This window comes from Enhydra lutris, unplaced genomic scaffold (genome assembly GCF_002288905.1).
Source record: "Enhydra lutris kenyoni isolate GAN:26980312 unplaced genomic scaffold, ASM228890v2 scaffoldscaffold62, whole genome shotgun sequence".
Classification (NCBI taxonomy): Eukaryota; Metazoa; Chordata; class Mammalia; order Carnivora; family Mustelidae; genus Enhydra; species Enhydra lutris.
In genome coordinates, this window is record NW_019154146.1 from 593,961 (window position 1) to 617,725 (window position 23,765).

The 23,765-nt window shown below is 53.6% G+C and overlaps 1 protein-coding gene across 5 annotated transcripts; it reads right to left on the reverse strand.

Moving 5' to 3' along the window:
* LOC111158748 (ER membrane associated RNA degradation) lies at positions 1 to 23,689 on the reverse strand. Of its 5 annotated transcripts, XM_022520991.1 has the most exons (18): positions 23,378 to 23,689; positions 21,874 to 22,042; positions 20,269 to 20,408; positions 18,752 to 18,853; positions 18,381 to 18,470; positions 16,187 to 16,284; positions 15,616 to 15,752; positions 14,546 to 14,660; positions 13,829 to 13,931; positions 10,914 to 10,943; positions 9,512 to 9,580; positions 8,834 to 9,007; positions 6,423 to 6,506; positions 4,710 to 4,774; positions 4,029 to 4,154; positions 3,463 to 3,681; positions 2,521 to 2,634; positions 1 to 1,276 (listed from the first exon to the last, which is right to left on the reverse strand). In XM_022520991.1, exons 1-18 carry the CDS (start codon positions 23,486 to 23,488, stop codon positions 1,093 to 1,095), a joined length of 2,130 nt encoding a protein of 709 aa, XP_022376699.1. In that variant the 5' UTR covers positions 23,489 to 23,689; the 3' UTR covers positions 1 to 1,092. The 5 variants fall into 5 exon arrangements, with proteins under 5 accessions (XP_022376699.1, XP_022376700.1, XP_022376701.1 ...); XM_022520992.1 differs by lacking the exon at positions 10,914 to 10,943; XM_022520993.1 differs by lacking the exon at positions 8,834 to 9,007.
* Positions 23,690 to 23,765: the final 76 nt, after the last annotated feature.

Here is a 23,765-nt window from a genome sequence, read left to right on the forward strand (position 1 = left end):
AGAAGCTTGTAGATCCGGGATCTACACCTGCAGCAGAGAAGGCTGCGTCCCAGGGGCAGACGCTTGCACAACGTGGGATGTGGGGTCTACACCTGCAGCAGAAGGCAGGGGCAAAAGCTTGGTTCTCTCTGTCCTTACCTGGAGTTTAGTTTAAAAGGGGTGGTGGGTGCTGAATTGGCAAAGGGATGGATGGAATGCTCCAGAATGTATGCTGTCCCCCAGCACCACCCCTTCCCTTTGAGGTCTCTTCAGCACTGCCCTCCGACACCAGAGAATCCAGAAACACACAGGGTAGACACTGTTCCTTGGGCTAGAACCTGCCCGAGAGGTCTGGGCCTTGGAGAAGAGGCCACGATTCGCGGTGTGCAGCTGAGTGCAGATGCAGACCTGCGGTCAGGGACAGCCTCACAGCGGGCCCGAGAGCTACTGGCTTTGCTCCTGTCACCAGAGACAGATGCTCCGGACAACTGCAGTGTCCAGAGCCCTTGAGAACCACAGCCTTCAGCTCTCCAAGCAGCCCTGGGCTAACTGCACCCACTCCCCTCACTCCAGCTCTCCCCGCTCCCTACCCAGACACGTGCCAGGGCTCCCGCTCTCTCGGCCACACAGGGGCAGACAAACCTGCACCTGGTGGCCACGTGCACCCAGCCCGCCTCCTTCCCCAGCTCTGTCCCCTAGGATCTGGAGCACCCCACCTCACTCTCTCAGCTCCAAGGATGAGGCTGGACTGGCCCACACTCCTCCTCTGTGCCCCAGTGGGGTCTCAGGAGTGGAGCCGACCCAGCCCGGCCAGTGAGCACAGGGGACAGGGTCCTGGCCACACGGACCGTTTTCAAGAGTTTTCTGGGTGACACGTGGGTAAAAAGCTCCTCCTGGACACTGCGTCGTGGTGTGGGGACCAAAATGGTACAGCCTAGGTTTCACACAAAGGCAGGAACAGCCATTCAGAAGCTGCAGAAAAATGAAACTTATCCCTGATCAAACAGAGCCTGCCACCCACCCTACCTACGGCTTTTCCATCTCTGTGCTGGTAAAGCCAACTCAGGCTCGGTTCTCAGACGCAGCCAAAAACATCTTGACTTCTAAGTGTTTTCATAGGTCTCCTTTACTTGCAGATTTCTTGGCTAAGTGTATCAACATTTGCTTCTTCTCAGTAAAACTCCACATCTTCAGTAGAGCGGCACGAGTAAGACTGATAGCTTCGCTCCACTTGTTCCTCTGCTGGCTGGTGTGCGCCACCAGCTTCTCCGTGTACTGCAAGACTGACTTCAAGAACCTGTTTCAATGGAAAAAAATGGATTTCTTTATTTTATCATAAAATGCAACAATGATTTAAGTGCACTTTTCGTTTCTTTCTGGAATTAAAACTGAAGTACTCTACTTAATTTTTGCCTGTAAATTCAAGACAAAGAACCACATGTGAAACGGACGTGAGAACAGAAGCCGGAGGAAGAGACGCTGACTCGCAGCAGCCCTGGAGACGCAGCTGGACCCCTGACGAGCCCCGCGCCCGACCCCTCGTCCAACTCTCACACCAGGTACGACGGCTGCACGTGACAGAACCAAGCTCCAGAAAAGGCGTCAGAGACCACCTGGGTTAAATGCCACGTGAGCACACGACGCACACACGGGAGCGTGCAGGCCCTGCGCCCCCACGGGGGTGCCGCGCTCTGGCCCCAGGACTCCCACGCCTGCCCTCACAATGCTGGTGCCCTGCCTCGCGGGAGACACCTTTCACTCGGACACAGCGTTCCTGAGGGGTGTGTCACACGGTTCCTGGGCTTTTCTCCGACAGGCGAGCACCACGGCCTGCTCCTATTTTCCATGTTCTCCCCCATCTGCCAAGTAGGCTAGAACGTTCCCCAACCTCTACTTCTGAATGTTTTCAAGCTCGACGTTAAAGGAGCAGCATAAAGGAAGTCCACAGATCCTTCCTCTAGAGAGTGGTCCTCAGCTGCGGAGGACTTTGTATCCCTCAAGGTCTGCGTCACAGGCGGTCACTGTGCGGAGCTTCGGGCACGCGGTGCCAGTGGCCGGGGCGCTGCTCCCACCGCGTGAGCCCGGACGGCCCACCTCAGACCACCCCCCCCCCACCCCCGCACTCTCAACAGGGCCAAGGGGGGGCGGGGGTCATCCGGGGTCACCGATCCGTAACACTCTGCATGGCGGACGCCTGGTTCCCACCTGGGTCCACATCTCTGTAAGAACACACCAGTCCTTTCACACTCACTTCAGACACGAGGACGACCTGTGTCTAAAGGTCGCAGCAGCAGAGCCGGCCCGGGCGGCGGTGTGACCGAGAGTGAGGAATGTGGAGCCTCGGCAAGCGTCCCACATGCTGCTCTGCAACGAGCCCACACGGTGCTTGTTTTAAAGGCTCACAAGGTTGCACCAAATCCAGAGAAAAGCAGTAAAGAGCCAACCGTGACGTGGGTTTAAAAAAATAAAACAACCAACATAAGTGAAAATCCCTTACATTTACTAAAACGGCTTCGTTTCTTATGCGTACAACACACTTACTTTAGATACTGTTGATATTCACAGGGACTTTTTCCACCAACCATGTGAATGTTGACCAGCTCCAGGGCAATCAGCAATAAAATCAACTGAAGCACAGGGGACAGAAGCTTAACACTAAAAAAGAGGAAGAAAGTTGGAATTTGACAAACCTAAGTATTTTGCACTTTCACCAGTGAAAACTGTTTCTCAAGGGAACTTAAACGTAGACTTCTCAAGAGAAGGCCGCTGCTGGGTGATTTCCCCCAGGGGCCCCCCACCCCCAGGAGCGCCCTCCAGCTGCCGCCCAGCCTCCCAGCAGCTGCTGCTCGGGGGCAGGAGGCCGCCGGCCCCGCGTCCAGCGCTCCCTCTGGGTCTGGGTCTCTGCCTGTGTCTCCCCTACAGTCTCGTACTTGGTCAAGGGCTCTCACAGGAAGAAACACACAAATGGTTCAAACGCGGAAATGTGTTCAGTGTCTCCAGGACACAGAGACATTCCAATCAAAATAAGATACTATCTCGCTCATGAAGCCCGTGGAGATTGTTTTGAAATACACCATCTCGGGAAGGATGTAACCTAACGGGCATCATCGTCGAACCTGCTGGTAAGAGCGTGCTTTCAGAAGCGGCCAAGCGAAACCCATTAAAAGCTTCATAGACAGAGATGCCACTTAACCCAGAGCTCCAGGAATTTGTCCAAAATGGTAACTTCTTAAGGATGGAGAACACCCTGACACACACACCAGGTAAGGAGGCCGAAGAGTCACACCCAAGGTAACCTGCTGTTGGCACGTCAGACCCAGGGGCTCACTCGGGCCAGCAGCACCCACACCCTCTAACGCCACAATCACGACAGGGTTTGAAACACCATCTGCTGTAGCGTCCTCCACAAATACGAGTCAGAGCCTCGTCCCGACAGAAGCCCAGCCCAGCGGGCGTCTCCAACCAGCGCAGCAAGCCACACACCTGCTCACCATGTGCAGGTAGGTCTGCCTCTGCCGAGAGCGCAGCCTCCTTTCCACCCACTGCTGGTGTCTCAGCTCCGCCGAGGCAGCGACCTGGCGGGACACGCAGGCGCAGCGGGCCCCGATGCTTCGGAGCACGGTGACCACTTCCAGGACGGTTCTGGGACAGAAGAGAGTCCAGATGGGGGTGCCGCAGAGTTCCTGGATCGCCTCAGGCCACCTGGGGATTAGAGTGTGTTCTCAGCGGGGGTTCAGCTCCCGAGCCCCCTGACGGTCAGCTTCTGGGGAGCAGCAGCCAGCTCCACACGGTGCTCAGGCCTGCGGACGTCACACACACGCACACGCACGTGCGCTTTGCTGCGGGGGGCAGAGCGTGTAGGAGAGCATCATCGGGCTCTGACCTCCTGAGCATGGAGGCTGGGCTCCCCGGTCTCCGGCGGCGCGACCACAGCAGGGTCAAACGCTGCCGCCAGCTCGCAAACATCACGACACCGCACACAGCGGAGCGTGGACCCCAAGGTGGCCGGTCAGCACTCTGGCTACTCTGGGCAATCCGCGGAGACTCACCTCCCAGCGGGGAGACCATCCCAGCCACTGACAAGGCCGTCGCGCTCGGGCAGATGGCGGAGCAGCTCTCGCAGGATTTCTGTGACGAAAGCCTCACAGGCATGTGTTTCAGAAGTAGCCACTGATCTGAAAAACAGAAGAGGCAGAGACAAGACGATGATGAGGACGCCCAGTCAGTGCCCGTGCGCACTACTTAACGGTTCACTTAATCTGCTACTAGTTCTCCCAAAAACAAAATGAAAAAGCCACTGTCAGAGACGGCGGTAAATGTAAACAATTCGATACCCTGAAGGCAACACACGTTGTTGACGAAAGAGAAGCAACAAGCTATCCAAGTTACTGCTACGACGGACCTGCCATATCCCGATTCCAAAGTCTCTATCCCCACTTCTCTCCCGACCTTCAGATACTGCGTCTGATCACCCACTAAATGTTCCGAGTGGACACCTTCCTCCCCCCCACAGAGCCCGCCCCCTTTTCCTGTGTGTCTGCTCTCCCCAAATAGCCCACCACCCAGCGGGGCCCTCAGCAGGGACACTGCCCCCCCTGCATCCCCTGCCCCGCCCATGAGGCCTAGCAAGCCCCCTGTACTTGGTCTTCCCAAAGCATGGCCGAGACCCCAGGCCGAGGCTGTGTCCACTGGGGACTGTGAGGTCTGCATGACCCCAGGACAGAACTCACCGGGCGGCCTCTTCTGGCAAAGGCAGGAGGGGCCAAACCCTGATGCTCTTCTCACAGCTCAGCACCTGAGAGGAAAATGTCCTACTGCTTTTAAAGATTTTACAGTAACCGCCTGAAAAATACATTTGTAAACTATTATGAACATAACAATTGCTTCCTAGGAGATCTATATTGGTAAAATTGTTACAGATCTTACATTTTCAACTGAGGTGGTGGGTCTCAGTTACTCAGTATAATCAGGTAAGCAGAGAGCAGTGAAGCTAACGGGAGACTGGGAGGTAGTTAACATGCAGAGGAGTTATAAACCGTATCGGCCAACTCTCAACACCCCCGTTGTGGAGAGCTGAGGCCTGCGTGCCCTCCCGACCTGGGACACGCTTTGGTGAGCGGCCTTCACCCAGACAACATGGTGGAAGTGAGGATGTGTGACTCTGGAAGTCAGGTCAGAAAGGGCAGCACCTCTCCCTGGTTCCCCGGGAAGCCCTGCACCAACGTCTCGTCTTCTCGGATGGAGCACCAAACCCGGGGAGCCCGTGCCAAATTCCTGACTCATGAAAGTGTGAGCCAACTGACCGCCGACACCTATGCCTGTGGGGACCAGCAGCAGCAGCAGCAGCAGAAAAAGGGCCTCGGAAAGATGGACGCAGTACCGCTAACGAAAAGTGCAGACATCGTGGGATGGAGGGAGGCTGCAGGGGAGGGGGATGGTCGGGAACACCCCTGTGGGGCATGGAGGGGGCCTCAACCAGGGCCGTGGAAACGGCAGTCAAGGAGCAGGGGGGCTCGTGAGGCTTCCGAGTTGGGCGCGGAGGTCTACGGGCAAAGCCTGCCTTCCTGAAGCTTCTTATTCTTCTGGGACGTTCCCCCTTCTTCGTAAGTCCCTTCCCTTCCTCCCTCCTGACTCTGCAGGTCGGGATGCTGTGGATCTCTGGTGTCTTCCCTGCAGCCTGAAGCCTCGCTGCTAAACCAGAACCCACGGGACACCGGCACCCGTGGTGAATTTGTCCCTCACGTAGCACCAGGAGAGTAAAACACCTCTAGATCTCTCGGCACGTCACTGCTGACAGCCCCTGCTAACTGACGCTACTTCTCTTACGACATCATCGATGAGACTCCAGTGTCTCAGGCAGTCCCTCCAGCGGCCGCTGCAAATCACTCCCTAAACCCTTCTGTTGGGTTCCACAGCTTCGTCTAGAGGCAGGCCCACGGATGGGTGTCTGCGGCGGCAGCTACCACGACTACGCTGCTCTTGGAGACGAGCCCATCCTTGCCCCTTGCACATTCATATCCCACTACGAGGAGAATAAAGCACCAAGCTCATTTCCACACTGGAACTTCCTGGCAGAAATGCTCAAAAGTCTATGGTTTGCACCATCTAATTTACAAGGGCACATGCTCTGGTCCCACGGGGTGAAAGGAACACTGCCGTTCTTCGCCACAGGTACATGGGGTAGCAGTCCCCAGTTAAGGCGAGAACCTGCCGCGCACACCAGGACTCAAGTACTCCATCGCCCGACACGAGACTGCCATTACTGCCTCTGCCGGGTGTGGGCCTGAGGCTCAGAGGGACAGAGCTGCGGGGCCAAGGCCACACTCCTGGGCGGCAGCCTCTGGTCGCGACCCTGAGGTCGGGCTTGGCAGGCTGCCTGGCCCCGTGGGCATCTCTGCCGCAGGAGCGTGCGCAGCCCTCCCGATGGCCCACGTGCGGCTCACCTGTTTTTTCAGCTGAGAAACTGGGTGGAAGTGAGCGCGGTAACCGTCTGCGAGAGCGGCCAGCGATCCGATGGCAGCTTCTTCCTGGTTCAGAAAACACAGACAAGGGTGACTGCGGCCAGGCCAGGCCCCCGGTTTCCTCCCGCTGAGTGCGAGTCACACGAGAGCCCCCGCCCAGGCTCCTTCAGCTCTGACAGAGCAGTCCTCGCCACTGGAGCAGGGCTGGCACGGTGGTCACATGCTCACAACAGAAGTTTTTCAAATGAAGCCGATGAACAACGACAAACAAAGGCCACATCTCCTCTTTGTCCACAATCAGTGACACTGGAAACACGTAAGAAGAACACAGACTCCAAACAACCAACTAAAAATATATGAACGTCTCCAAAAAAGAGAGAATGGGAATTTAAAAATTACAAATCAGTACCACTAAAAGAGAGTCATACTGCTAAACATGCAAACGTTGGAAACGGGTCAAAATAACCCGATTCGCAGCTCATGTGACAGTGTGGCCGGAAAAGCCAGGCTGGCTGAATCACGAAGTACCAGAAACAGCAAAGTCAGTGAGCCAACAGCTCGCTCACCTTAAACACAGTCCTCGACCGGTCACTTTGCCGCCGAGGCAGTAGCGCCCCAGAGTCCTCCACAGCACAGAGCGAGTCACTAAATATCCAGGCGCAAAGCTTTCGTTCGCTCAAAGACCCAAGCAAGGCAGGCGGGCCGACCTCCACACGGGGCGGCCACCACTCACAATCCTCACGAGAGGCCCCGTGCCCTGGCAGAGATGTGAGACCAGGGTGGGTGGAGGGGAGGAGCGGGGAGGACCTGCGGGGGACCCCGCTGGCTGCTATGCTGACGCGCGAACAAAGGGCCATCGAAGGGAGGGCAGGTGAGGCTGGGGCAGCTCGGCCCAGGACACCGCACGGGAGTGCTGGGGACAGAGTCTACGGTGGAGGGAGGCACACACGATGTGGACAAGCAAAGAGAGGAGGATTCTGAGGACACGGAGATACCACGTTTGGGAATGATGTTCGCTATCGTAAAAACCATCAGTTCCCCAAAATGAACCCATCAAGAGCCCATTCCCGTTTGTTGCTTGGTTAGTCTTGGGCTTTGTGGACACCGTAACTATGCAAGTTTGCCTACAGTCCTACTGGGGCGGCTGCAGGGAAACTCTGAACAAGAGGGATGGGAAAGTCACCTTCAGACACCGCACTCTGACAAAGGTGAGGACGGATACACAAGGAGACCAAGCCCACCGCACACACTACAAAGACGTCCGTCTGCCAAACGCTCTGGGGCCAACCTACAAGCCTTTTGTCAAAAAAACAACAAACAACAAACCGACGAAAAGATAAAAACAAGTAAAGCAGATTCTCGAACTCACTCCCAGACGAAATCAATTCCGGCTGGATCAAAAGATGTAAATGGAAAAACACCTTTTAAAGGTACTGGGGAAATGCACATTTATGTTCATAATTTTGGAAACGAAAGGGTCTTTTAAGAATGATTCCAAATGCCTAAGCCAAAATGAAAAGACCTCAAAGCTTTAAGACAAGGAAGAAGCAACACGCACACTGGAGCGGCAAGTGCAGCTAACAACAAAACACAGAAACGCATATAATGGAGCAAAAGACATTAACTGTTCACAAAAGAATCACGCGCTTCCAACGAACAGTAAAAGCAAGTTTTGCTTCAGAACTGCACTTGTGCAAATTCCCTCACACGTGCCCAAGTGAGCAAGGTGCCGCCTCGAGACCCTGTCACCAGCAGCGCCCCACCCGTCAGAACCCACCCCGTCCACGGGGACCAGCTCACATCGTGAGGGTGCACCGCTAACAACGCCGGCAGCGGGCAGAAACCGCGGAGCGCACAGCCACGGACCGCGCTCTCCCTCTGGCTCTACCGCGTGCTTGTGGAAGGACCGGGCAACGCCCCTCCGTGAACAGAGCTCACCCTGCCGGAAGGCGCCCCCCAGTGCCGTCACTTTTCCTATCACGTCTTCTGCTTTGTCTGAACCTCTCAACAAACTTTAGAGTAAATGAGACGTGCGTCATTTGAAAACAAGATTAAAATACCAACAACTACCCCAAATTATTTGTTGTAAGATAATAAAAAGAATCAGTTTACTGATCGATGCAAATATTCCATCCGACCAATTTAACCGTTATTTGTAAAATTTCCCGACCTATTGAATTAACCCCGTCTCACACACCGGTTCTTGATCACACGGTTTACGCGCACAGCAAACGCTCGCCTGTCATCAAGTCGCCACTGCGCTTCTGAGGGAGGCACACTACGGCTCAAATTTAAAGAAAAGCTGATTAAGGGTTAATTACATCTGGAAATACACTCTATCCTGTCCCAGCTAGGTAACAGCTCGTCTAATGGTTCTCTCCCCCGTACGCTACCTTGAAGGCTGCTGACAGATCTTCATCAACGAATCTGAGTAAAAGGACCCCAGAAAACGCAAGCAACTGATTTGCTGCTTCTTTTGGAAATTCAGGTAAGTTGATTTCCCCATGGCTTAAACGGTCTCTTATACGAGGGCCCTCCTGATGGTTCAAGAAATCCCAAAGAAACTCCTTTCAGAATGCAAACAGAGAAAATATCTTGTTAGTTTGCTAACTGAGGGAAGAAAGAATGGGCCACGCCTGACATCTCTAGGGACAGCAGCGTCACTTACAGAGGCGCAGAAACTGAGCCGCACACAGTTAACCTCAGTCATAAAGCTCACATAGTGCACTGGGCTCCCCCGGGAACTGTCTCCCTACCTGCGGCCACAGCTCGGGGCGGGACACCCCCTCCCCCCGGGAACTGCATCTCTACCTGTGGCCACAGCTCGGGGTGGGAACCACCCCCGAACTCCTGCCTGAACACAGCCCCTGCTTGTCCCCATCCGGCAGCCTCTCTCTAAGTGCCCTCTCTCGGACGTCTCGCGCGGCTGGAGACAGTGTGGGGTGGTTCAGAAGCGCTCTCTGTGAGCACATCCCAGGCCACGGTGGGCTTCATTTTGGAGACGTGCTAATCACATCCGTAAGCTGAAGAGTATCAGACGGGAAAAGATGGGAAAAGGCCTAGTATTTTACCATCGCAGGCTCTCCAAGGAAAAGAGGAAGCTGATTGATTTTACCGTCGTTCAAGTGTTTTGCCAATATCTGAAACACCAAAAATAAATACATTAGTTAATCAACACACACCCGTACACCCACAGAATCTTCAGGGTTCTGCATTCAGAAGATGCAGCCTCTGTGCTTACGACACACCGCCGAAGCCCGAAGCAAAGGAGATAAGGGTTGTCTTTGAGTCACAGCAGCTACCTGTTCTCTTAACCGGTATGATGACCGCGGGAATGCACGTGAGCACACGTGTCTCGTGTGGGTGTATACGGTGTTTGTGTTCACTTACATGCATGTGTGTGATGACGGGCAGATGCGTGTATGCATGAGTTATCTGCACAGACGTGCACGGACGTCTACTGAGAGCTGTATCCACATGTACGGGGCTGGGGTGTGTATCAGTGTGTGTGTGCGCGCACCTACTTCTGTGGATTTGACTGTATCTGTGCATGTGTTTCTGTATTATACGTGTATGTTTAACAGAGATGCACACGTACACACACGTGTAGGTGTGCGTGTGTGTTCGTGTGTGTATGTATGTATTCGTGTGTACTTATGTGTTTCTGTGTGTTCACACATGTGAGTGTGTGTGTGTAGAAGCACACATCAGAATTACTTTACATGTCACTTCCTAACACACCAGTTTGGAACCCAACCACCCAATCCAACCCTACAGACCCTAATTCTGTACAGATGTAACTACATTATTTTGTTCAATCCTCACAGTATCAAACACGTCATGTGTTAAATTATAGCACATTATTTACCTAATGGGATGAACTCTACAGGTGAACACGCACACTGCTTCATCCTGCACCCCCCAACCCATTCCTAAGGGATCTAAGAGTTATCTTAAGGGCAGAGGAACCTAAACACCTAACCCTCTCCAGAGAGAGGCTCCCTTTGTCTCCTCGGGGAGGCTAGCTCTTCGGGCTGCAGAATTATTATCCAGGATTACACACACACTAGCCTCTCTACTCTTCAGTGAAAAAAGACATTTTCAATGGCAATTTTTAGTATTCGAGATTTCCAGCTTCAGAATCACACACCCAATTCACAGATTAGGTGCATCGGCTCACACCTACAACCGCAGTCCCTGCTCATCTTGTGGGCAAAACAAGCATTAATCTTATTTCTAAAATGCAGCCTTCAAATAATCACAGCATATAGTATTAGTATCTCCGGGCATTTTCCAATGTTGCTCTTTCCACACCTTCAGAAACTAGGTTAATCATACTGGATCTCAAAATTAGCCTGAAAACTACACTTAATTCCATACTAAAGTGGGTTTTTTTTGGCATATATGACTATCGATATTTCCTGTGTAGTAAAAAACAATGTTTTGTTTCTAGAAACTCCGTAAGTTACTTACTTCATCAAAGGTGGTATAAAGAGCCGTGGGCTTCAGACAAGGAGAGAAAACAAACAAAACAAAATGTAAGTAGAGTGACGTTACTCAAAAGAGAAAAAACAATTCTAGTAAACGGACACAAGTATGAAGCCTTTGTTTGAAAGTCAGCCTCGACCTAGCCGACTCTGTGAAGAACGTCGCTGGCATCGCAGCACGTCACCAGACGGGAACCTACGGTGAACGTGGCAGTAGGGCCCGTGCAACTGCCCTCCCATGCGCTTCGGCTCAGGCTCTTCCCATCACACAGCAGGACTCACACACACACACAGGTGCGTGCAAGTGAGCACGGCTGGACACGCTCTCCCACAAAGGGCCCGTCTTGCACGCTTCCTCATGTAATCGGTCCCACCTACAGACACAGGCTCGGAGCCGGCTGCCTCAACATCCATTCCCGGCTTCCAAGCTCCCCGGAGGTGAGACCCAGGGCACACCCGCCCCCCCCCAGGTTTCTCTGCAAACGGGACATGAGCAGTGCCCGTCTCGACCAGCTGCTGGGGAATGCAACAAGATCGCACACACACTGACGAAGCCAGCATTCCGTGGACGCCAGCTCTCAAAACGGTGTCTTGTTTACTCATGCTTACTAACATGTTTTCAATTTAACGTTAAATTCCCGTCACCACCTGCTGTGACATAAGATACTATGAGGCCTGTATCTTTAGCCCCCAAGCCTCTACGGCTGACCCTGGAGCCTTCCCGAGCTCTGAACAGCCGACTGCCTACTAAATACTGAGCTTTTCATGGACCTCCATAAACCGCGTGCATTAACTTCTACCTTATGTTAAGGAACTGGTGGAAAAGCCCTATCTCTCACCCCTCATACATAAGCTTCTTAAAGTCACATGGTCTCATTTATTTATTATTATTATTTTTAAAGATTTTATTTATTTATTTGACAGACAGATCACAAGTAGGCAGAGAGGCAGGCAGAGAGAGGGGGAAGCAGGCTCCCTGCTGAGCAGAGAACCCGACGCGGGGCTCGATCCCAGGACCCTGGGATCACGACCTGAGCTGAAGGCAGAGGCTTAAACCCACTGAGCCACCCAGGCACCCCTAAAGTCACAGTCTTACTCCTCCTCCGACCTTCCACTGACCTCGGAAAGCTCTGGCTGGAAGCGCTCAGCCAACAGTCCCCACGGGCACAGCACTTCACAGCCTGGTACGCAGAGCATCTGCACGTGCGTGTCGCCTTATGAAAGAACTGATAAATGAACTGACGCCACGTTTGTTCTGAATAAGAGCCGGGCCTACAGTCTAAGAGACTCTGTGGTAGAAAGTCATGCCACTTACTTGTGTGGTCAAATAGCACGCAAGTAACCGAATCTGTTTATGCCACCCTGAAGTCATCCCAAGCACATGCAAGGGAGAGCTGGGACTGCCGGGGGCTCTGCTCTCTCTGCGGGGAGACAGATGCTGCACAGCACTGCCGGTCTCTGCCCGGGGCCGACAGGAAAGCACCAGGCGAGGGCACCGGGCGACACAAACCTGAGTGCCGCACTCTCATGGGCCTGCACAGAAACCCACACGACCACACACGGAGGCAGAGCAGAACTGCCCGGAGAGAAAAGCAGGACGAGGGGGAGAGAAGCGGCCGCGATGGAGTTGAGGCTCTGGGAGGTCATTCACGTGGCCTCCAGTGGTCAAGTGTGGACAGCGGGCAAAGCCTGCGGACAGACCTTCGGGAACCAGCGAGGGGTCTCCGTGATGCTGGAGGAATCCGAAAGGAGACAGACTGGAGGAAGGCGGGACCACACGGGGTCCCCGGCATGCGGCCGCCCCCCCAACACGCGCAGAGCGTGCTGCAGGCCTTGGGGAGCTGCTACGGTTTTAAGCAATGAGGCCTTAAGAGATGTCGGGATACTCATCGCTGGGAGGAGCTGGGGGACGCCCAGCACTGAGAGCGGGCAGGTGGGGCTGCACACTGAGTGGATGACGGGGACACAGCACAAGGGGGTGTGGGTGGCTGGGGCCCAGCGCCCAAGCGGACGAGGGTAATCAGGAACTCTGGAGAACAAATTTGTGGGAGGAAAAGTGAGATTTTTAGAAATAAAGTAGTTTGAGACCTGGGGAAAACTCCTGAAAATGTCTGAGAACGTCCGGCGAGCGGGGACCTAACTCGGGAGCTGGATGAGCAGAGTTAGAGGCAGCGAAGGCCGGGGCGGCGGCGGCCTTTCACGCTCCGATCGGCTGTCCCGCCACCGCTCTGGCGCCTCCACAGCTCTGCGTGTGTCGCGCCTTCATTTCATTAGGTTCAAACTATTTTCCAGTCCTTGTCCCCATGCAAGTGAGGTGGCTAAGACGTGGGAGGGAGTGAGATCTCCCCGCGGCAGATCCGGGGGGCACAGGGCCGAGAACGGAATTGTGAGGGACGCCGCTGGACAGGGGCGGAAAGCGGAAGCTGACCAAGCGAGAGTAACGAGTTCCAGGGAGGGCGGCCACCGCTGCTCACCCCGACCACACGCGCCGCGGCTCTGCCCGTCGGCAGCCTGTGGGAAACCGGGCACACGGCTGCCCAGAGGCTCCGCCTAGACTCCCTGGCAGCTCTGGCCCAGAGCAAGGGGTGTCCTTCAACAGGGCCACCTCCTGGGGCTCCCAGGCTACGTGACAGTAACGGCTACAGACAGGAAACACGTGGTTTCTATTTTTATGACGAGTTTGAGATACGTGGAAATACAGAACCATCAGAAACAATCACAAATACTTAAGTCCTATAAAACGTAACAGGAAGCCATAAAAAATGACACTTAAGTCTTCCAAAGAAAATTCTTGGCTAAAAAATTCATTAAAGAGTAAACAAAACAAGGTATTAAAAACTTAATTCAGCAGAGAAAACTCAGTACAGCGACAACCACCGGCAACCCCTACAGCACGTGTACCTCAGCGGTCAGAAGTCTTCTCGGACACTGGTTAACGGCGGCAAAAACTCTCCTAAGTCCCGCCTCCAGCTGCGTCAGTAACAACACGGCACAGTCAGCAAACCTGTGAAATTGAAGGAAAATGGGCAAACCGCAAGCTTCCAAAGTAAACACCGGCACCAACCCCAAGTAACGGTCCTTGTTCCAGACATTACCAGTGAGTGATCGGGGCAAGGTGGGGCAACAGACCTCGCCAACACAAGAGCGCGGAGTCACCATCTCCTTAAACCGTGAGTTTAAATCTATTTTCCACTGTTGTGACGTGAGAGGAAACACGCCAAGAGTCTCTACAATAAGATACCATCAGAGATCTGCCCCGTTCTTCCCACTTGTAAGAAACACTCCAATTCCAGCATTTGGGCGGGTTTCCAAGGTACGAATGAACGTCCAGACAGCGGAACCCGAAGGGAGGCAAAGGCTGTGGACCTCACGACGCCCATAGGCATCTACATTGCTCCCCAGGAGAGAGTAGAACCTTCCTCCTCCTCAGTGCAGGATTCTCTCACATGGGACGCACGGTTCTCTCATAGTAACAACTCGCCTGACATCGAAAAGTTGATTCCAAACAAGGATTATCAGTATCGACCGCACCAAAAGGCGGACGTGCAGGGCCTTAGTCAACGCTGTGAAGGTATTTAAGCGTGGCCCTCCCGGAGAGGGACCAGCCTCGTGACTTACCTGTGTGACCGGAAGCTGAGGAACGCAGCTTCCCAGTACGGCATCATGACCTTCCGGATGAAAGTGGAGTTCCTCATCACGTCTTCTAACACACCAAGTACCTCGGGAGTAACGTCTGTGAAGTAACCATCACACTCACCCACTGAAGCATGACGTGAACGGGCGCAGGGCAGGGTACCCAGAGTCTTAGGTGAGCCTGGCACCCTGGGGGCAGAGGGATGTGCACCACCACCTCTTTAGTGACTCAGGCCACAGCTGTGAGGAGGACGTCAGGGCTGACCAGCTGACCATGCTGGCCACGCTGGCCAAGGAAAGAAACGTCTTCAGAAGACAGAGGAACAAGACCCAACCCTGAGGTGAACTGCGGGCTCTGCCTGATGATGGCGCGTCCGTGTGGGTTCCTCCCGCACAACGGGGCCCTGCGGATCCATTTTGTTCCAAACAAAAAACTGCTTTAAAAAGTAAAGTCTTAAAAAGTATACATTACTGGCAGTCACCAGACTACCCAAGGGTCCGAGGCACAAATGGGCAGAGCCTGCTGGGACTCAAGTGAGCTGGGCTGCTCCTACCATGACTTCCACCAGACACACAGCTCCTACCGCTCCGCTGCCCACTGGGAAAGGAAGAGGCTCGGAAAGGTCGTGTCCCCCGCGCCCACTAATTTGGTAAATGGCTTTGTCACAGAAGGTAACAAAGAGGACAGAGGAGACCACCTAGGTTGTTGGCCTCTTTGGCATCATGATGGCACACATAAAAGTAGGAGAGCTCAAAGGAGAAGGGAATGTACGTTGCCAAACGGTCCTAAGCCGTCTGGATGTCCACACCCCTGCAGGACGGACCACATCTGGCACGACTAATGGATTCACGCAGCCACGACTCGCAGACTCCCCAGCACAGCCAGGGGCGCGGTGGGAAGAGGTGAGGTTTTACGTAACGAAGTTTAAGCAGCTTCGAAACGTCACGTTCTCCAGCCTCTGGAGAGCACGGAGTCTATCTAAAGGGTCAAGTCCCCACGCTGCTTCCTGACTTTACCCCTTTCTTCAAGGGAAACCGTGCGGCGCAGCACTTGCCAGGGAAAACAGCCGCCTCCTCCAGGTGTGCGAGAGCTACGCGAGGTCGGTGCGCCAGCACACGTCTCGTTTGCTCCAAGTACCTCTTCAGCAGCTGGCCCAGCCCCACGGTCAAGAGCATCATCATTGAACAGTACCTAAAGCAAAACACCACAGGATCAGTCAGAAAAACAGACGGTCACGCACACACAGAGATTTCCTTTCAAAGGAGCAAGTTTAAAACTAAGTACACCGCCATTCAATGGCAGGAAACTCCCCCTGCCGGTGGGAATTCAGCTACGCGAGGGCTGGGAGGCTCACGAGCACAGTCCTCGGGGTCTCCCACTCCCCAGCAGGCGGTGGCTCTTGTCACCTCCACGAGGCTCAGCCTACAGCTGCCCCTGGGCGGGAATTCAGCGGGGCCCAACCCTGTCACATGCCACGTGTCCAGTGGCCTCAGTCTGATCTCACCAAGTTTCTGCGTCAAAACGCTCATCTTTCCCAAAACACACCTTTCCCTGATGTAAGACTCAAGATAAGACAAACTCAAGTGTCTCACAGGACAGAGAAAATTACTTTTGCAGCAACGTACTTCGGGGGGATCTCGCGAGGGGAGGCAAACCCGTGCCACAGCACGTTACGCAAGTTGAGTCCACACGGGGATCCGACGAAGACCTTCAGCACGTCCATCTGAGCAGGTTAAGAACAGGTTACCGGAGAGCTCGAAGTCAGGAACCACGGGACAGACCGACGGAGCAGCGGAGAACGTCCGCAGACCCGACGCCCCAGCTGCGCTACAGCACCGGCAGTAAGAGGAGCAGCATTCCAACGTTTCTGGGCGCACAACACGCCGAACACATTTTGTGTATTTGCTACTCCTTCCTCCTCAGAATAACCTACGAGGAGGCCACTACCATTCACCCCTGTGCAGACGAGGAATGCAAGCATGGAGAGCTAAACGCGAGGTCTTGGGGGCCACGAGCCATCGAGGGAACAAGGTCCGTCCCAGGCCAGGCTGCTCTCATCCTGCGCCTCCCGTGTGCCTACTACGAGGTGAACAGATCACAAAGCAGGGAACAGAGAATCCACAGACGGCAGGCCCTGGGCCCACGGATGCTCCGAGCCCAGGCCTCCCCTACTTGGCCGCTGGCTGGAGGCTCAGCAGCCACCTGCTCCTGTCCCTTCACTTACAAAGACGCCAATGATGGGGATCCTGGCTACTGGACGGCAAGGCTCGTGCATCTCCGGGGGCTCACTCTCGGTGTGGAGCACCACACTTTGGAACAGATTCGGGAAAGATGGAGGATATGCAGAGACTAAGAGAACTCAAAACCAAGTCACACAATAAGGAAGAGGGAGGCCCCAGAAGATGCAGGGAAGGAACGAAAGCTGTCTGCAGACGCTGAGAGACCCTTGCTGAGTGAGAGGAGGACACAGATGCAGAAATCCTGAATTTCTCTCAAGGGGCAGGCCAAGCCAGAGCGGAAGTTACAAAGAGGCGTTCCAAGTCGGCATCAGAACCCTTGGCAACCAGCCCCTCCCTCCAAGCAACTCCAGAAACTCTTCACGCTCACATCAACTTTTAATACTTGAATAGTAACGCCTACTGCTAGTAATCATAATAATACTCTCTTAGCTAAGGGCACCTGCGTGGCTCAGTGGGTTCAGCCTCTGCCTTCGGCTCAGGTCATGATCTCAGGGTCCTGGGATCGAGCCCCGCATCGGGCTCTCTGCTCAGCAGGGAGCCTGCTTCCTCCTCTCTCTCTCTCTCTGCCTGCTTGTGATCTCTGTCTAATAAATAAATAACATCTTTTTAAAAGAGCTTTTAAGTACTCTTTTAGCTATATTTATTTTTAATTTAATTTACCACTAACTTTAATTAACGGCTCATACCACCTGCACACTGAGAAACGCACGAGCCCGTGAATGAGTGGAAGGATCTGGGGCCGCGAGTGGCTACAGGTCGGCGAGAGGCTAACGGCACCCAGGCAGGCGACAAGGAGCAGGTCGGAACATCTGGACATGTGTCAGAGGCCCGTGTACTACAGGAATCTTGTACTTGATCTTCACCCTGTACTCTCCCCAAAACACAGCGCTCTCTAAGCTGACAAGGAACCACTGTAAAGTGGGAGGGCTTTACTGAACAGAATTTCTTATCCAAAAATGAGTCTAGCTGGGAACACGTGACAGCAGTATTTCAAGCGTCGTTCTGGCTCAAAGGCTGGGCTTTGTGCAGAACGCGTTCCTGGCGTTCTCCTGCATCGGGACCAAAGCTTATTCATTAAACAGCCTCGGTCATGTGTCCCGAGGAAGATTCTGACGAAGTAAACAGCTCTGCATGTTTTTAAATTGACATCTAGTGTTTTTTCACTGTAAGTATGAACAGTTGCAAAAGGACATAAATTCCTGCAAGTTAAAAAAAAATGGATACTTTAGGATAAAACTTTAGTATCACTCGCTCAATGATTAAAATTTTATCCTGGAATGTTATTATGATAATTATCAATGCATAATGAATGAAAGCAAGAGTCCAAATTGTTCCCCCGGCTGGCCCCCCCGGCCGTCCCACCACAAGCTAGTAGAGCACACTCGGGCTCAAGAAAAGAGACACGTGTCTTGTGGCGGGAAAGTGGCAATGCTGAAAGGGGCGGTGGGAAAGGAGAATGCGCCCGACTACAGCTCTCACGAACGTTTTCCCGTAGGCATCCGTTTCTGAGAAACCCGAGTCGAGCTACCACGAGCGGCTCTGTGCTGTCCACTCTGTCAGGTTCAGGCGAACAACTCACCACAGGCCGCCCGAAGACCGCAGCAAGCTCCTCAGACACAAGCAGGTCTCGCAGAAGGAAGGGGCAGTCCTTCCCGAGCAGGACGAGCACCTGCGGAGCAGACAGGAGCGCGTCCGAGCTGTGCGGCGAGCAGCCAGTCGACGCGCGGAGACACGTACGCATAAAGCCACCGTTTGCACAAATGAGTGAGAAAAGCACCAAAGACACCGATGTTTTGATTTCATAATCATTCAAAAAGAAAAATACTAAACACCTGTGCCAAATGATTACCTTTCATAGGGAAACAGTAATTAAAATCAAGAAATCTGAGGACAGCTGTAAAAGCTTTATGTTTTTCGCATACTTGAGTGAAAGAAAGTCGTCACGCTTACATCTCCCAAAGCCCGTTCTAGACACGCCGTCAGTTTCATTAAGCCAAGAGAGATGGCGGGACCCTGGAGGCTTTCCAAAGCAGCAAATATTTCAGGAAATAACTGTGCAGAGTAAGACATACGTTAGAATCTGTGATCAGCAGGAAACATTTCTCAATCCCATCTACGAAATTCAAACTTCTAAAGGTTTCGACTGGTACATTTTCATGACCTTTCTGGTGCAGGTAAACATTTTCTACACACATACACAGCTGACCCCTGAACCCGGGTCTGGACGCCACTGGTCAGTTTACATGTCGATTTTTCCCCACAAACACAGTGCGGTATTGTAAGTGTATTCTTCTCTTCCTCATGATTTTCTTAGTCACTTCTCTCCAGCTGACTTCACTGTAAGAACACAGTAATGAGCACAGAACACAGAATACGTGTGGACCGACTATGTGCATCATCAGTAAGGCCTGCGGTCAGGGAGGCTAAGAGCAGTTCAGTTCCGAGGGAGTCCTGAGTCACGTGCAGATCTGCCACTGCACAAGGGCTGGGCACCCTAGCCCTGCATTGTTCAAGACTCAACTGTAGCAATACCTAAAGAATCAAAAACTGCTTAATATCTAAGGAGTTCTGAACATTTTTTCCCCTTCATTTAAATGTTCACTGAAAGCAGTAAATCTGACTATAAATGGGAAAGTCAGCTGTTTTGATCTAAATCTTTTTTCCCATTTTGATTAGTTCTAAGCCGATAAACGGAGGCAGCTCAGCCTGTCGGGTAAGAGCCTTACAAGGGGGAGAAGCAACGACCCTTCCACCTACATCAGGAAATCCGAAGTACTTTAGAGGAAGACCCTCCAGAGTCACCGAGCTGTTGTGCTCATTACAGGTGCCAAGTGCAATGGCGGGACCCAAACAAGGTCTGGGCTTGGGCCCACTCACCTCCTCCCTTCGATTCCCCTCCACAAACCACCTGGCTTCCCTGTCCGCTATCTAAAGAACGCCTTATGGTCTGCCCGTGAGGTCTTTGCTCTTTTCCTGGAGCGGTCCATTCTCGTGTGTCCCAGGACCGACACCCGCATGCCCAGCTACTCCCCAACCCCCTACATGGATAACGCCTCCCAAACCTTCCTTGGTTCCAAGGATGTTTCTTAGCTTGGGCCATGGCTACTGCGTAATAGTCCAAGTTTCCCTCAAAACCCTCCAGCCTGGGGCGCCTGGGTGGCTCAGTGGGTTAAGCCACTGCCTTTGGCTCAGGTCATGATCTCAGGGTCCTAGGATTGAGCCCCGCATCGGGCTCTCTGCTCAGCAGGGAGCCTGCTTCCTCCTCTCTCTCTGCCTGCCTCTGCCTGCTTGTGATCTCTCTCTGTCAAATAAATTAAATAAAATCTTTAAAAAAAAAAAAAACCCTCCAGCCTTTTCATAGGTGGTGGGCTTAGCGGATGGAGGAGACGAAAGATGAGCAGGTAACCAGGGCCTCTACGCAAACTTTGCAAAGTCTTGTATTTCTAAAGGTTGTTCACAAGCCAAACCTCTGGAAAAGCTGTCCACTGCAGCCACGGCGCGTATCGAGTCTCAAACTGTCCCTTGGTCAGAGATAACAAATGCGAGTGGACGGCCTCACACACAGGGCCCAGCAGCCGCACGCTGCCCCGGTAATCCAGACTCTGGGCTGCGGGGGTAAGAAAACCAGTGTTAGTGCCACAGCTCGGCCACAGCTCCGTGTTAGGTGACGAAAGTGCCTAGAGCATCAGAGACCACGTACTTCAATCAGGAAGTTTCCATGAAATCGACAACCGGTTTCTAGGAGCCTATAATAAAGCTACCCTGATATTGTGGGAGTAAGTTACATAGCACTCATCTGACAATAAAACAAAATCACACTATTAGCAGGGTTTGGAAAATACACAAAGGTTAGTCAAGACAAAATATTTTCTTCACTTTACTTGTATGTAAGTTTATACAAAATCAGGTTCATAGGGGCGCCTGGGTGGCTCAGTGGGTTAAGCCTCTGCCTTCGGCTCAGGTCATGATCCCAGGGTCCTGGGATTGAGCCCCACATCGGGCTCTCTGCTCTGCGGGGAGCCTGCTTCCTCCTCTCTCTGCCTGCCTCTCTGCCTACTTGTGATCTCTGTCTGTCAAATAAATAAATGGAATCTTTAAAAAAAAAAAATCGGGTTTATACTGTACGATCTTTTAACCTGATTTTTTTACTTGACATTATTAGACCATGAGATTTCCAATGACGTTATTTTAGAACATACGAATTTTTTGCTTTAATTTTTTGGTAAGTTTGAAACAACATTCACACGGTTCACACCCAAAAAGTATAAACGGGTGAAGGTCTCCCTTCTGGCCACCCAGTTCTCCTTCCAATAGCAACTACAGTTACTAATTTCTTGGGTACATTTAGAAATATTTATACATACACAAGCAAAAGCAATTACAAGCCCCCCCCCGTTTTCTCACTTAGCCACATGGTTCAGCGATGGGCTTCTCAATCCCTCGTACCACCACATAACGCTCTCTCGTGTGCCTCTGTCGGAGTGACCCTGTACGTTTGGCTGTTTCCAATGTCTGGGTTTTGTTGGTTTTTGTTTTTGTTTTTTTTTCCCAATTTTTGCTTATAATCAGCACCAAGAGTAGACTCTTTTACACCTGCAAGTGAGCCCATCTTACAAATTCCTGGGATGAAACTGCTGGGCCAGGGAATGTTCGCTTGAAATTTTTCTATTATTAAATTTCCCAACCCACTTCCGTGCTCTAAACAATGAACAATAAAGCCTGGACCATTTAAGACAGCCGTGGAACATCCTACTGGTCCCTTCCTATCCAGAATTCCTAGCACTCCGACTTCCTTCTCTCTTCCATCTGACTGTTGGCCTGGAGTGAGACTGTGCCACCCGCGGCCGCCTCCTCACCCAGGGCTTCCGGGGCTCGGCACTCCCATCTCTCTGCTGTGCTCCTCTGGCCTCACTCCCTCTCGTGTCACCTGACCTTCTCCTGTGCTGAGCTACGTCTGTGTTATAACAAGTTCTAACTAAGAGAAACAATGGACAGAAAGGAAAGTTTTAGAGTCAAGACGTTTTAAACGGACCAGCACTGACATGTGCTTGGGGAGCTGAGAGCACACAGACCTGACCGTGTATACATCACACAGGCTGTGATGGTCGGCCAGCACACGTCTCCCCTCTGGGTTACAATGCGATCGATATCCCAATTTTCTCTGACTTCAAACCCCAGTTTACAGATCATATCATAGACTGGGGGAGAGAGACAAGTGGCAATCGGATCCTCTATTAGCATCTGAAATATGAAACATAGAAGACACTATTAAAAAGAAGCAAAAACAGTAATATCCATTATATATTCAAGTAACGAGAAAATCCCATTCCATCTTAAGCACGGAATGTACTCAGGTGTAGCTGCTGCTAACACACTTGCTGGCTCTCGTGAGCTGTGAGATTAAAACGCTATGATTAAATGTTAATTAAAGACAGTTTACATAAATTTTTCAAATAGATGTTGAAGATGTGAAATTTTAATACTGTCTGCGAAGGTACAAGATTACAGAAGTACATCTTACAGATACTGCTTTGTTCCTTTCAGCGTTCCTACCTGTCCCGAAGTTATCAAAATGAGCGATTTTTCAAAATGGGAAACGGAAAAGCAGAAAATCAAGCACAATGAGAAAAAAAGCAAGTAAAGAGCCTCCGCCTCCTTGTGTGGTATGAGCAGCAGCAAACCGCGCTTTTACATGAAGGATTCAGTAATACCCAAATCCTCCTAATTATCCCCGCGTAACCCTAACGGCATCTGATAAACCCGCAAAAGAGTCACACTCTGGGACTAAAGTCCCCACGGGGTCTTCACCTGATGGGTCACGTCCGCGTCCCAACCGGAGGGACGAAGCCCCGGCAGCTCCCCGGTCTGGAAGCCGGTCACCTCGAGTTCCTCGCCCGACTCGGCATCCCCGTCCCCAGCGGCCTCACCTGCCGGTGTCCGCAGCCCCCCGGCCGCCGACCAACCTTCCACAGACCCGGCGATACGCGCGGAACCGTCAGTGACGCTGTGGCCGTCCAGGGACCACGGACACCGCAGGACTCGCTCCCGCTGCCGCCTGTCCCCCTCCCGCCTCTGTCCCTTGGGGCTTCTCGCCCGCAGCGGCCGAGCCGTCCGCAGTCTTCCCGGCACCTGGAAGCCCCGCTTCGTCCCCCGCGCCCCCGGAGACCCGGCACCAGCCGTCCCACGCCTGCTTCTCCAGGTCCGCCTCCCGGAACCGCCGGGCCCACCCCCCAGAGAGACTCCGGTCCCGGCGGGGCGGGGCGGGGCGGGGCCTCCCGAAAGCCCCTCAGCGTAAAGCTCCCAGCGCTGGGCCGGTTCTGACGCCGGGGTCGGCCGCTCGCGGGCGGCTCCCCGGTGCCCTCACGGAGCCCGCTCCTTCCCCCACGATCCGCACCGCCGTGACCCTGCTGATGTCCGCCCGACCCAGCGCGCTGTCCCCGACCCACGCGGCACCGCACCCTGAGGGGCCCCGCGCTCCGGCAGCATTTCGGCTCCAGGCGCGCGCGCCGGTTCCGGAGCGACCCGGGCCGAACACCACAGCCCGGAGGCCGCTCCGCCGCGGGTTCGGACACTCACCCCCGCAAGAGCCGCCCCGCGGCCTGCACCAAGGCGGGTCTCACACGGGACGGACCCGGACACGGCGCGGCCCCGGGACGCAGGCAGCGGCCGCTGCGGAGCGACGCTCATCCCACCCGGGCGGAAGGGAACGCGCTTCGCCGGGTCCCCGCAGCCTTCAGCTCCCGGAGAAACTACATCCCGTTCCCTCCCACGGGGCGCGTCTCCCGGGTCAGGGTCGGGGGCCCGGCCGCGCCGGCGCAGACTCGACGGAGGCGCAGAGCCCGCGGGGCCAGCCGGGAGCGGCCGGCACCTCCCCCGCCGGTACCGAAGCGCGCGCCCAACCACGCCTTCCGGGCCGCTCCGCCTCCGTCACTTCCGATTCCGGGCGGCAGGCGCGGCGAGATGA